The sequence below is a fragment of the Sycon ciliatum genome, chromosome 6 (genome assembly GCF_964019385.1).
Source record: "Sycon ciliatum chromosome 6, ocSycCili1.1, whole genome shotgun sequence".
Lineage (NCBI taxonomy): Eukaryota > Metazoa > Porifera > Calcarea > Leucosolenida > Sycettidae > Sycon > Sycon ciliatum.
In genome coordinates this window covers 30035150-30049316 of record NC_088648.1, presented here as the reverse complement: position 1 = coordinate 30049316, position 14167 = coordinate 30035150, and the positions used below count along the sequence as shown (strand labels likewise).

Here is a 14167-nt window from a genome sequence, read left to right as displayed (position 1 = left end):
TGTCCTGTACTGTGTCCTGCACTGTGTCCTGCACTGTGTCCTGCACTGTGTCCTGCACTGTGTCCTGCACTGTGTCCTGCACTGTGTCCTGTACTGTGTCCTGTACTGTGTCCTGTGCTGTGTCCTGTACTGTGTCCTGTACTGTGTCCTGCACTGTGTCCTGCACTGTGTCCTGCACTGTGTCCTGCACTGTGTCCTGCACTGTGTCCTGTACTGTGTCCTGTACTGTGTCCTGCACTGTGTCCTGTACTGTGTCCTGCACTGTGTCCTGTACTGTGTCCTGCACTGTGTCCTGCACTGTGTGCTGCACTGTGTCCTGCACTGTGTCCTGCACTGTGTCCTGTACTGTGTCCTGTACTGTGTCCTGTACTGTGTCCTGTACTGTGTCCTGTACTGTGTCCTGTACTGTGTCCTGTACTGTGTCCTGTACTGTGTCCTGCACTGTGTCCTGTACTGTGTCCTGTACTGTGTCCTGTACTGTGTCCTGTACTGTGTACGTACTGCTGTGTGCATCTGCAGTTGTGCTCAGTGAAATCCAACCCAAAATGTTTGTTAAGAACTCAGATGGTGAGGCAAGGAAAATATTTGTAACATGGAAATTGTGGGCACAAGTTATGCGATCGAGTCCACTGACTAAACCGGATTTCGAGCAGTCAGACGTGCACAATCTAGCACAAAACTGACAAGGAGTACTGAGACATTCCACGGCATCAAAGTGTGTCTCTTTTTTTAAATTATTATTATTACGCACAGTCATGTGGCGTTAGCCAATATAAATATGATGTGGGCGATTATAACCAGCCATGGTATTGTTAGCTGCTCCCGGCTAATGATGCCCCCTCACACCGGAACACAAGGGGTTTATATGATTGGATAATTTATAGAAGTATTCGAGAAGAGTGTAGACAAGGAGAACAGGACAACGACAACTCAAGACTAGACTACTCTAGAACAGAACAGAACCTGGAGCATGCGCTCTTCTATGTGAGTGGCTCATTGCCAAGGGGAACGAGCGGGAAATACGAATAGTAAGTATGTGAGTATACAGGTCGTAGCATACATACACCTATTACACTGTGCCCCCCTAGCTAAAATTCACGTCCACGGGAATGAACGAAATACCTAGGAAACAAACAAAAGAAAACAAACCAAATAATAAACTCAGTCCAGGACATAGTCAGCTAGTCGAGCAGGTGCAGTGCGGACACGGCCAGAACGACGCGGAACAGGAGAAGAAGTACGGACCGGATCAGACGACGGCGGCTGTAGCGGTGGAAAATCATCATCGGACAGTGTAATCGGGTCAGGACGAGAAGCAGTAACGGCAGGCGGTTGACAGTCGGGAGGACGGGAAGCGGCTTCAGGCGGACGAACAAACTTGCCACTGGCAGCATTATATCGGGTGAAACACTCAGACAGAGCAGGATCAGCATACGGAGCAAGAAGACTCTGAGGCTTGAAACAATCAGGTGACGACGGTCCAGCAGCAGAGGAACCAGGAGGACGAACAAAAACGGCCGGAGGAATAATCTCGGCAGCCGGAGGAACATCAGCAGCAAGTGGCATTTCATCATCAGCTGACAACGGAACATCACGGGCAAGAGGCGGCGGACTCGGCGGAGGAGACGGGGCAGCATCTTGCGGCGGCGTTGGTGCCAGGGGGGGGAGACTCACTGTGCACATGTGCTTCAGGTTCGGCTAGCAAGCGCGACAGACCATCAGCATTCAGATGTTGGCGACCTGGACGGTGGACGACCCGGAATTCATATTCGGATAAACAGTCAAGCCAACGTGCTTTCCGTCCACGGGGTTCCTTCAGGTTCCGGAGTGCAGTCAACGCAGTATTGTCCGTCCTGGCAACAAATGGTCGTGCCAACAAGTAGTGCCTGAAATACTCCGCAAAATAGACCAGAGCAAGGGCCTCACGATCGCTAGCATCGTAGTTGCGCTCAGCTTTCGTCAGTACACGACTGCCGTACCCAATTGGTCGCTCAGTTCCATCCTGGATCTGGCTGAGGACTGCACCAATCGACACATTGCTCGCATCGGTATCCAGAATGAATGCACCTGCTGAATCTTCAAACTGGGGGTACGCCATCACCGGCGCACTGGCAAGCGAACGCTTCAGAGCCTGGAACGCCGCTTCGCAAGCTTTCGACCACGCAAAGCGAGCATTCTTGCCTGTCAGAGCAGTCAGCGGAGCAGCACGCTGGGCGAACCCACGGATGAAGCGGCGATAATATCCAGCGAAGCCAAGGAACTCGCGGACAGCTGTGACAGATTTCGGAGTCTTCCAGTTCCTGACCGCGACGAGTTTGGCTTCATCCGGGGAGATGCCCTCCGCTGACACGCGGTGTCCTAAGAAAGTGACCTCCTCCTGGAAGAAGGAGCATTTCTTCAGATTGAACCGCAGTCCAGCGGACCGAACTCGCGCGAACACGGGCAGCAGAATCTGGAGTTGGCCAGACAGCGTTTCGCTGGCATTCAGGACATCATCAAAGAACACACGGCAGAATGGCTGGGCCGGTGTGTTACATAAGCCACTCAGGACTGCTTCCATTACGCGCTGAAATGTCGCTGGGCCATTCCTGCAGCCCATCGGCAGAACATTAAACTCAAACAAGCCCAGTGGCGTGGTAAATGCCGTCTTAGCCTTGTCGCTTCCTTCCATTGCTATTTGCCAGTACCCTGACGCTAAGTCAAGGGACGTGAAATACCGACAGCCAGACAGGGAATCAAGCATGTCATCCGCCCGGGGAATCGGGTAAGCATCAGGCTCGGTGACAGAGTTCAACTTCCTGTAGTCGATACAGAGTCGAAGAGAGCCATCCTTCTTTGGCACCAATACTATGGGTGATGCCCACGGACTAATCGATTCTTGTATTATGCCTTGCTTTAACAGCGTATTCAGTAGATCTTGCAGAGCCTTCCGGCGGTGATATGGAATCCGCCTGGTAGGTTGTTTTATAGGGTTATTTTGTCCTGTGTTAATTTTATGAGGGAATATGTCACAGTAGCCATAGTCATCATCATGCAAGATAAATAAATCGTGGTTATCATGAAGTAGTTCAGTGAGCGTGCGAGACTGTTCTGTGGAGAGATGATTTTGTGCGTTGATATATTCATCGATGACTTTCTTGCGTTGCTCAGTTAGCGGGATCGGGTCGGGTGAAACTGAGGAAACCATAGCTTCAGTGTCGTCAATATGTTCACAATCTGTAGGAATTTGATGAAGTTCGGCAACATTGGTATTTTTATGAATGAGTATAGGATGATTTGCATGATTTTCAATACATTTAGAAGACTATTTGTGACAAGACGACGGAACCACAACTAGACATGACGAACTCAAGACGAAGACATCATGAACTCAAGACGAAGACACCATGAACTCAAGACGAAGACAGCTTTTCATACCACAGCAACATGCGCATGCACCAACATGACGTACACACGACGTACACAAAATAACGTACTACAACATAACTCCCTCCCAAGAGTAGAATCGTCCTCGATTCTAATAATAAAACAGAGTAAAAAAAAGAGGAAAAGATCACACAAATCACTCAATCATACCACACCAATCACACCCATAAATAAAACACCTCTGCCTGCACTGCAGATTATTAAAAACTCTGTCCGCCCACCCAGAACACCAGCCACGATCGCTGTCACACGTGTAGGAACTGATAACCTCAAAAACTCTAAACTACTTCACTCAACACACCACCTCACGATCACGCAAAAATTCTAAAATGTGAGAGCACAAATCATAGGAATAACAAAAAGAACAGAATCCACTGGCTCTGTGGGGGCCTCTAGTTATCCTCATAGAAGAGCAAATCAAAAAACAAACAGAACACACGCGCTGTGCGGGCGCCTCTTTACCCTCGAGGAGAGCAAATAATAAAGAACAAAATGTTGGGAGAACAGAAAATACACAACTCACATTCTCATCACGTTCACAACAACACACGTATCCTCTCACCAACGAAACTCCTCACGCCGTCTGCCATGTCGTCCGCCATCTCAAAGCGCTGCTCAGCGTCCACATCCTCACACTGCAGCCTTCACCTTCCATCCTTCTTTTTCTTTCTGTTTCAGTTTTTCTTCTGGGCACAGTTTTACGTCGTGTCCGGGACCATCCATCCTTCTTTTTTCCTTTCCTTTTCTTCTGGGCACAGTTTTACGTCGTGTCCGGGACCACCAGTGACGACGACTGCCAAGAGACGGGAGAGACGAATGATGAAGGACGAGGACGACGGACGAACTTCTTCAAGACGGACAAAACTGTGACGATAGGACGACTGGAGATGACATCGGAAACTGGGAGCGAAGGCCACGCAGGACGAATCCAGAAGTTGAAGTGTACAACAATTTCCATTACCGCTGCCACCAATGTTGTAACTGCCACCAATGTTGTAACTGCCTTTCGGCTAATGATGCCCCCTCACACCGGAACACAAGGGGTTTATATGATTGGATAATTTATAGAAGTATTCGAGAAGAGTGTAGACAAGGAGAACAGGACAACGACAACTCAAGACTAGACTACTCTAGAACAGAACAGAACCTGGAGCATGCGCTCTTCTATGTGAGTGGCTCATTGCCAAGGGGAACGAGCGGGAAATACGAATAGTAAGTATGTGAGTATACAGGTCGTAGCATACATACACCTATTACAGTATCTTGCACCCTAAACTTGCACGGCCCTTGACCTGGCCCTGGAAACCGGTACGAATGCGGCTGGACGTACACATGTGCCAGTACATTGATGTAATCGGAACCCGTGGTCCGGGGTGTCAGTTTTGAACTTTGGGTCAGATTTCAGTGAGTGCAACTGTGCATGTGTGTGCTCATCTACGGTGCTGATGCTCTGTGAAGTCCAATCCTGTGAGTCAAGTTTGCGCACTCTGTGTCAGTGTGCCCCGGGGCTCGAAATGGCCGCGATTCCATAGCACTGGGCGTCTACATGCAACACATGGTCTTGTGTACGCAATTCTACGATAGCAAATGAGAGTCCTTCGGCTCGGTACAGTGCTCAGTATTCATTAGAATAGAGATATCTTACACACGACACATGCTGCGTGGTGCTCTGTGTCACCGTGTGCAATGCTATGATAGTGTTTTTTGGAGTTGTGCATCGTTACAGTTAAGAGAAGTTAAGAGATGGGTCGACAACATCAAAGAAGACCTCAAACCTCTGAATGTGCCGATTCAGGAATGCCTCAACCTCGCCACCAACAAGCAACTCTGGTTAACGATCATTGACAGATGCATGACCCCCGTATGATTTGTTTATGCGGGCAATATGCCACTGTTCATATCGTTATTATCGTTACAGACTGCACAAACACATCAGCTGAGAGCGACTCTAACAAATGTTCCCAGGGCGTCCGTGTCTTACTTTCACATCAGCATGGCTGTAGCACCAGAAAGGGTTCTATGGTGTAATGGTTAGCACTCTGGACTTTGAATCCAGCGATCCGAGTTCAAATCTCGGTAGAACCTTTTTTCCTACACTTTGTGCCTTTTTTGGCTGGAGAGTAAGTAGCTGGTGAGGGAATTCTGCTGAAATTGACTGACTTACTGCAAGGGCTATGTGCCGTGGACAGTGAGGGACGTTTCTCTCCACTCCTCCCACCAAGCCCCCCCCCCCCTCCCCACCAGTACCCAGTTTTCAGTGACTGTGTTGGTGTGATTCTCATCAACTCTGGAGAACTTCTTCATTTCATCTCTGGCCGCTTCTCTTCTCCGTCGGAAGGTATTTTAGTGTCGGTCAACCATCTGAAGTACAATTTACTCGTGTGGGAGAGGTGGCTGAGCTGAAAATTGTGAAAATTTAGAGTCCAGATGAGTGTATTTTATCAATTCACGGGACAGGGTACCTGTGGCAAAAAGTGGTACGGTCAATACTCAATACCGTAGTGACCGTACCGTGCCCGACGCCGCTGTTCTGTCGCTGTCCATCTGTCTTTCCCCTGTATCTCTGTGTGTGTGTCTGTCTGTCTGTCTGTCTGTCTGTCTGTCTGTCTGTCTGTCTGTCTGTCTCTCTGTCCATCGGTCTACATGTTTCTCCTTCCGTTTGTATGCATTTCTGCCTGTCTGTTCCTTTGTCCATCCATCCATCCGTCCACCACGTCCGTCTGTCCGTCCGTCCGTCTCTCTGTATAACTCTGCCTTGTATATATTCCGCGCAATCTGAGAATTTGCGCAATCTGAGAATTCCAGATTGCCTGCGCAATGTGCAGGTTGCGCAGGCAGTTCCGCGCAATCTGAGAATTTGCGCAGTCTGAGAATTCCCAGATGGCGCAGACCAGGCACGGTGAAACCGTGTGCCTGAGCTTCTGCGAGACTTCTAGGAGCACACCCAAGTATGTGTGGTGCAAAATTCCAGTGTGTGGTTCGTGCAATCTGTGGATTTCTCTCAAAACCTGAAGAGCACAGCGAATTCATGTGTGGCGCAGTCTGCGAGTGCAATCTGTGGATTTCGTTGAAAAATCATGAAGAGCACAGCGAATCCATGTTGGAGCAATCTGTGGATTTCTTTGAAAAAAACATGAAGAGCACAGCGAATCCGTTTTCAGCGAAATCGGGCCACAGATTGCCGCCACACGGATTCACTGTGCTCTTCATGATTTTCAACGAAATCCACAGATTGCACCCACAGACTGCGCTCCACATCAATTCGCTGTGTACTTCAGGTTTTGAGAGAAATCCACAGATTGCACGAAAGGCGCACGTGAATTTTGCACCACACGTTCTTGGGTACCGCTTGTGCTCCCAGAAGTCTCGCAGAAGCCCAGGCACGCTGATTTACCGTGCCTGGTCTCGTGCCACAAATATTATCGTGTCACCGCTGCGCAATCTTCACAATCTGGGAATTCTCAGATTGTGCAAATTCTCAGGTTGCGCGGAACATAATATAATATGCGCACATGTATCTGCCTCGTCATGAATAATTATTCTCTCTATCTCTCTCTCTCTCTCTCTCTCTCTCTCTCTCTCTCTCTCTTTCTTCTCTCTCTCTCGCTCTCCCCTTGTGTTTGTTGTTGTGTTGTTGTGTGTGACAGTGAGTTCAGCTCACGACAGGTAGGCCAGTGTCGACAGGCCGTGGGTCACTTGGCCGTACTCGATTGCCTTCTGTCGTTAGCTAAGCTAGCCTCTCAGCCCGGCTACTGTAGGTAAGACTGGAACACCTCACGGCTGTGCTGGACTGTGTGCTGTGTGCTGTGTGCTGTGTACTGTGGGCTGTGGGCTGTGCTGGGCTGTGTACTGTGCTGGGCTGTGGGCTGTGCTGGGCTGTGGGCTGTGCTGGGCTGTGCACTGTGCTGGGCTGTGTGCTGTGTACTGTGGGCTGTGTGCTGTGTGCATGCTACCGTATTTTAGGTAAGACTGGAACACTTGGGCTGTGTGTTGTGGGCTGTGTACTGTGTGCTGTGTGCATGCTACCGTATTTTAGGTAAGACTGGAACACTTGGGCTGTGTGCTGTGGGCTGTGGGCTGTGGGCTGTGAGCTGTGTGCTGTGTGCACGCTACCGTATTTTCCGTATTTTCCGGAGCATCTGGCGAGCCAGGACCCCAGACCTCCGTGTTGGCTGAGCTTCACAGGTCCCACACACTCTATCTGCTGGATATAATATACTCTTAGATGCAGCTTCTAACTGTCCATCATGCAAATACTATTTAATAGTGTTCTTTGTAAAAAATAATTTAAAGAAGTATAAGCCGCACTTTGAACACTCAAATATCTCTCCAAAAAGGTGGGGGGGGGGGGGGAGTAGGGGTGGTGGGTGTGCGGCTTATACTCCGATGGTCAAATTAACGATGATTACCTATCATGTCCATGATACGACATGCACCCGTGAAAACGACTTCTCCACTGCACTTATTGTAAAAGCCATATAATTATATAACGAAGTGCTAATTCTAACGAGTTAACGGGGAGAAATCTGTCGTTAAAATAGAAATCGTTATACAGAAATCGATACATAAACTGTTGCTATTGAATGTACTCAGATGGAGAGCCAAGGTTTAATTTATACAAAGAGAAAGACCAAAAAACTACAAGTTACGCTATACTGTCCACTAACACCACCAGTTACTAAACAATCAGCTCATGTGATAACATTGCACGACACTGACCGACGGTACTGACGTTCTACAACTAACTGGCTAACAGCTCTAGCACATCTTGGATGCGCACTCCAACAGCCTTCCAACTTGGAAGGTTCTAAGTTATAGAAATAACATAAGGAGGGGAAGGTGAGCGCAACCAAGACAAGCACGAGCTGAAAGTCTCAGCTGTGAAGGACGTTGGCGGATGTTCATGCATGTCGATGACGATACTGGCAAGACCATTGGACAATACGTTGCTTTGCGTTCTGGAATCGTGGTTTGACCGTATTGTCCAATGGTCTTGCCAGTATCGTCATCGACATGCATAAACATCCGCCAACGTCCTTCACAGCTGAGACTTTCAGCTCGTGCTTGTCTTGGTTGCGCTCACCTTCCCCTCCTTATGTTATTTCTATAACTTAGAACCTTCCAAGTTGGAAGGCTGTTGGAGTGCGCATCCAAGATGTGCTAGAGCTGTTAGCCAGTTAGTTGTAGAATGCCAGTACCGTCGGTCAGTGTCGTGCAATGTTATCACATGAGCTGATTGTTTAGTAACTGGTGGTGTTAGTGGACAGTATAGCATAACTTGTAGTTCCTTGGTCTTTCTCTTTTGTTGCTATTGAGCGTTGAGAATGCGTGAGAATCGTTACCTTTGGTACTGTACACGTAAACCAGTCAATTTTAGGAAGTCGTTAGATGTGCGCCTCGTTAGATTAATGGCTTTTACAGTAACAGTCAGGTCCGAAAGTTCATTCATATCTGAACGTAACCACATGTACGTTTGTGATCACTAAATTCGAAAATAACTAACAGTACCGTAAAGTACTGTTGATCCCCCCCCCCCCCCCCTCCTGCCATGTCCCCCCCCCCCTGCCATGTTGCTTCCCAGCTGGGTTTTTGGCAGGGGGCGGGGATTAGATCTAGGGCTGTCAAATGCAGTACGATGTACAACAACGTGGCAGATCAGACTCGATGTGCCGGATTGTGCACATTTTCATCCTGCACTGTTTGGCATGTATTGTGTGCAGCAGTACATAGCGTGGGTTCAACACTGTACTTCATCCTGCACTGGCATGTATTGTGTACAGCAGTGCATAGCGTGGGTTCAACACTGTACTTCATCCTGCACTGGCATGTATTGTGTACAGCAGTACATAGCGTGGGTTCAACACTGTACTTCATCCTGCACTGGCATGTATTGTGTACAGCAGTACATAGCGTGGGTTCAACACTGTACTTCATTGTATACTATGAAGTCACTTCGCAGGCAAAAATTCGACAGGAGATGGAAATTCGACAGGAGATGGAAATTCCGGATCAACTGTACATGGCGGTAGTTTCGCATGTGGACTGGCAAGACATGAAGTTCAAAGGTCATCGCAAAGTCACCAGAAAGGGTTCTATGGTGTAATGGGTTAGCACTCTGGACTTTCAATCCAGCGATGCGAGTTCAAATCTCGGTAGTACCTTTTTGCACCATTTTCTTCTTTTCTTCAATTCCCAACCATGAAAGACATCAAAATGAAGTTCAAAGGTCATCGCAAAGTCACCAGACAGGGTTCTATGGTGTAATGGTTAGCACTCTGGACTCTGAATCCAGCGATCCGAGTTCAAATCTCGGTAGAACCTGATCTTTTTTTCTTATTCTTTTTCAATTCGAAAATTGGGCCCAAATAGCCCGTATTTCATTGTTTCCGAAATCACATTGAAATTATTGGTGCCGCACCGGTTCCGACGCCCCTGTGTACAAACACACAGATTTCAAGCAGGTCGCCTGCTGCACAACTGCAGTTCAGTTGTACACACTATACCACTTGCCGGGGCATGTTTGCCTCAAATACTAATATGATGTAATCCAGGAATTTCGCCGTAGTGACTGACTCTCTCTCTCTGTCCCTCTCCCTCTCTCTGTCCCTCTCCCTCTCCCTCTCCCTCTCCCTCTACCTCTCTTTCTCTGTCTGTTGTGTGTTATTCCCAGACCGTACTTACTAGAGGACAGTGAAGCATGTGAGTTGAGTTTTGTCAACGGCTGGCATCCGGTGGTGTCTGCCTTGTTGAACACGGTGGACTCGGACTCGCAGTTTGTCGCCAACTCTGCGTTCATGACGGTGAGTGTGTGTATGGGTTGTGTGTGAGAAAGAGAGCAGAGCCATGTGTGCTTTGTGGCTGTTTGTTTTTAGGAGAGGGAGGTCGGGGTGCTCATGTGCGTGTTTTACCCCTACATGGGGGGGGGGGGGATGTCTGGTGCAAGATTCAAGCTACGCTGGGTAATGCCTGAACCCGGTTAGGTGACCACTGGGAATATACCCCGGGGGTAACAAACCCGGTTAGGGGACCTCCGGGGAATACCCCTGGGGCAGCATACCCGGTTAGGGGACCACCACCGGGGATACCCCTGGGGCAACAAGCCAGGTTAGGGGACCACCACCGGGGAATACCACTGGGGCGACACACCCGGTTAGGCGACCACCGGGGAATACCCCTGGGGCAGCATACCCGGTTAGGGGACCACCACCGGGGATACCCCTGGGGCAACAAGCCAGGTTAGGGGACCACCACCGGGGAATACCACTGGGGCGACACACCCGGTTAGGCGACCACCGGGGAATACCCCTGGGGCAACAGACCTGCGTGGTACGATACATGCCTTAGTGACCGTAGCGTGTCCAACAACCCTGTCACTCCCCACAGCACTTAACACCCCACACAAGGAAACGATTAGAGAACATTACCAGAGCAGACTATGAACTAGAAGACATTCATCAGACAGCGGGCAAAGCAGCTCACAGAGAAAAAGAAACCTTGAACACAGGAGCGTGAGAAGAATACGGAGGGGGGGGGGGAAGGGGTTGGCAACAGCTCAAGGGTATGTTAAAAAAGTATGATACTTGTAGTATCACATAGCATATTTTCCGGCGTATACTGCAGCCTATACTACGATGGTCAAATTACCTACTGCTGATAATACTTATAGGTAGATGTGTGTATGTCACGACAAAGAATCTCCAGTGTGGCTTATACTCCAGTGTGGCTTATACTCCAGTGTGGCTTATACTCCAGTGTGGCTTATACTCCAGTGTGGCTTATACTCCAGTGTGGCTTATACTCCAGTGTGGCTTATACTCCAGTGTGGCTTATACTCCAGTGTGGCTTATACTCCAGTGTGGCTTATACTCCAGTGTGGCTTATACTCCAGTGTGGCTTATACTCCAGTGTGGCTTATACTCCAGTGTGGCTTATACTCCAGTGTGGCTTATACTCCAGTGTGGCTTATACTCCAGTGTGGCTTATACTCCAGTGTGGCTTATACTCCAGTGCGGCTTATACTCCAGTGCGGCTTATACTCCAGTGTGGCTTATACTCCAGTGTGGCTTATACTCCAGTGTGGCTTATACTCCAGTGTGGCTTATACTCCAGTGTGGCTTATACTCCAGTGCGGCTTATACTCCAGTGTGGCTTATACTCCAGTGTGGCTTATACTCCAGTGTGGCTTATACTCCAGTGTGGCTTATACTCCAGTGTGGCTTATACTCCAGTGTGGCTTATACTCCAGTGTGGCTTATACTCCAGTGCGGCTTATACTCCAGTGTGGCTTATACTCCAGTGTGGCTTATACTCCAGTGTGGCTTATACTCCAGTGTGGCTTATACTCCAGTGTGGCTTATACTCCAGTGTGGCTTATACTCCAGTGTGGCTTATACTCCAGTGTGGCTTATACTCCCGTGCGGCTTATACTCCAGTGTGGCTTATACTCCAGTGTGGCTTATACTCCAGTGTGGCTTATACTCCAGTGCGGCTTATACTCCAGTGTGGCTTATACTCCAGTGTGGCTTAGACTCCAGTGTGGCTTATACTCCAGTGTGGCTTATACTCCAGTGTGGCTTATACTCCAGTGTGGCTTATACTCCAGTGCGGCTTATACTTCAGTGTGGCTTATACTCCAGTGTGGCTTATACTCCAGTGTGGCTTATACTCCAGTGTGGCTTATACTCCAGTGTGGCTTATACTCCAGTGTGGCTTATACTCCAGTGTGGCTTATACTCCAGTGTGGCTTATACTCCAGTGTGGCTTATACTCCAGTGTGGCTTATACTCCAGTGTGGCTTATACTCCAGTGTGGCTTATACTCCAGTGTGGCTTATACTCCAGTGTGGCTTATACTCCAGTGTGGCTTATACTCCAGTGTGGCTTATACTCCAGTGTGGCTTATACTCCAGTGTGGCTTATACTCCAGTGTGGCTTATACTCCAGTGTGGCTTATGCTCCAGTGTGGCTTATGCTCCAGTGTGGCTTATGCTCCAGTGTGGCTTATGCTCCAGTGTGGCTTATGCTCCAGTGTGGCTTATGCTCCAGTGCGGCTTATGCTCCAGTGCGGCTTATGCTCCAGTGCGGCTTATGCTCCAGTGCGGCTTATGCTCCAGTGCGGCTTATACTCCAGTGCGGCTTATACTCCAGTGCGGCTTATACTCCAGTGCGGCTTATACTCCAGTGCGGCTTATACTCCAGTGCGGCTTATACTCCAGTGTGGCGTATACTCCAGTGTGGCTTATACTCCAGTGTGGCTTATGCTCCAGTGCGGCTTATACTCCAGTGTGGCTTATACTCCAGTGCGGCTTATACTCCAGTGCGGCTTATACTCCAGTGTGGCTTATACTCCAGTGTGGCTTTTACTCCAGTGCGGATTATACTCTAATGTGGCTTATACTCTGGAAAATACGGTAGTTAAGTGCTGTGCAGGTGTGCAGGAACAGTCAGATGCAATGGACTGTGTACACCCGGTTAGGGGACCACCGGGGAATACCTCATCCGAGACGACGGGGAAGAGAATTTCGGTGGAGGCGTCGCCCTCTACATCGCTGACAGCAGTGGCTACGATGTAACGTCACTTGATATGGATATGACGCAAGCCGAATGTCTATGGGTGAACATCACTGCAGGCGAATCAACCGTTTATCGTGCGAGGGAGTGCAGTTCGTCCATCTTGTTGAACAAGCACCTTACATTGGTGCTAACGAAGTTGAAAGTGTGTTCCATTTTTTTAATGTTTTTTTGCTGTTGCTGATGATGGAGTTTGCAGAAAAGATTTATACTGTTGACTTCCTGCGCACGGCTGTTTTTTTTCGCGAAATTTGGACATTTAACAAGATGGCAGCCAAAAGTCTCGATTGGGCTGGATCGGCAAGGAAATTTGAATTTTCAAATTCTCAGCAGCCGATTTCGCTGTGGTTTTCGCTCGATTTAGAAAGCTACCAGGCCAGGTTTACCCGGAAAACAGGTATTCCGTGTTCCTCTTGAAACTAGCTTTCCGCTGGTACCTCACATGGCCAACTTCGTCTCAGGAACAGTTTGTTCCGCGTTGCACAAGTCAAGCCTTCTTTCTCGCTCGTTCCTTGATTCATCGTTGACATGCCTGCGTCAAGAAGCCCTTTCAGGAGTTTTCCCAGTCTAGCTTTCAGTTTTCCCAGGTAGAGGACTATCTTCTGGCTATCTTCACCAAGTTTTATCACGTCCCGTGCACAAACTTCAGGTCCCGTGCGTTCAATGCTGAGCTACCTTTTCATGCGATTTAGGGGACAGATGGCATGGCGCTGGAGTCGCTGTTGAGTCCAGGAGGCCGAGGCCTGGTGGAAACTGCCCAGTAGACGTGTGGAGCATTGCTGAAAAGGGCAGCAAGCACACAGATAGCCCCGAAATTGTGATGTAGATCCAATTGTGCGTTTGTTCGAGCTGAAAATCAGTGCGTGCGTCAATATCCAGACTACCAGGGACAGCTTGGAGAGGTTCGAAAAGGTCAGGATGCTGGTTGACCACGGCAGGAGTTCCTTTTACCTTCCTTCTCTCTCAAATTGTCTGGATATTGAGTATCTCGCTCGAGCGCTTTCAAATAATAAATCCTGGTTTGACTTGCGAAATCGTGGAACCACACGGAGAGTGACATGAGTTTCATCCCAAAACGCAAACTCCCATCGTATTCATGAGGTTTGCACCGCGTTACGTAAATCGCACCGAACGACTCCATATTGTTAGATGTCCGTGCGCGAACAGCCGTG

At 48.9% G+C, this 14167-nt stretch overlaps 2 protein-coding genes and 2 non-coding genes across 9 annotated transcripts in view; 3 read left to right on the top strand and 1 right to left on the bottom strand.

Moving 5' to 3' along the window:
• LOC135819867 (uncharacterized) overlaps window positions 1-14167 on the bottom strand; it is a 68001-nt gene that overhangs the window by 28209 nt on the left and 25625 nt on the right. The gene's annotated exons all lie outside the window — the stretch shown is intronic.
• LOC135819024 (DNA mismatch repair protein Msh3-like) overlaps window positions 1-14167 on the top strand; it is a 44565-nt gene that overhangs the window by 19318 nt on the left and 11080 nt on the right. Inside the window, exons 16-17 of the mRNA XM_065332173.1 lie at window positions 7074-7184; window positions 10097-10226. Of these exons, the coding sequence (XP_065188245.1) occupies window positions 7074-7184; window positions 10097-10226 (241 nt within the window). The remainder of the gene's footprint in view (window positions 1-7073; window positions 7185-10096; window positions 10227-14167) is intronic.
• On the top strand, window positions 5440-5511 carry Trnaq-uug (transfer RNA glutamine (anticodon UUG)). Its single transcript has one exon. It is a non-coding gene; the product is annotated as a tRNA-Gln (tRNA).
• Window positions 9676-9747, top strand: Trnaq-cug (transfer RNA glutamine (anticodon CUG)). The gene has a single exon. It is a non-coding gene; the product is annotated as a tRNA-Gln (tRNA).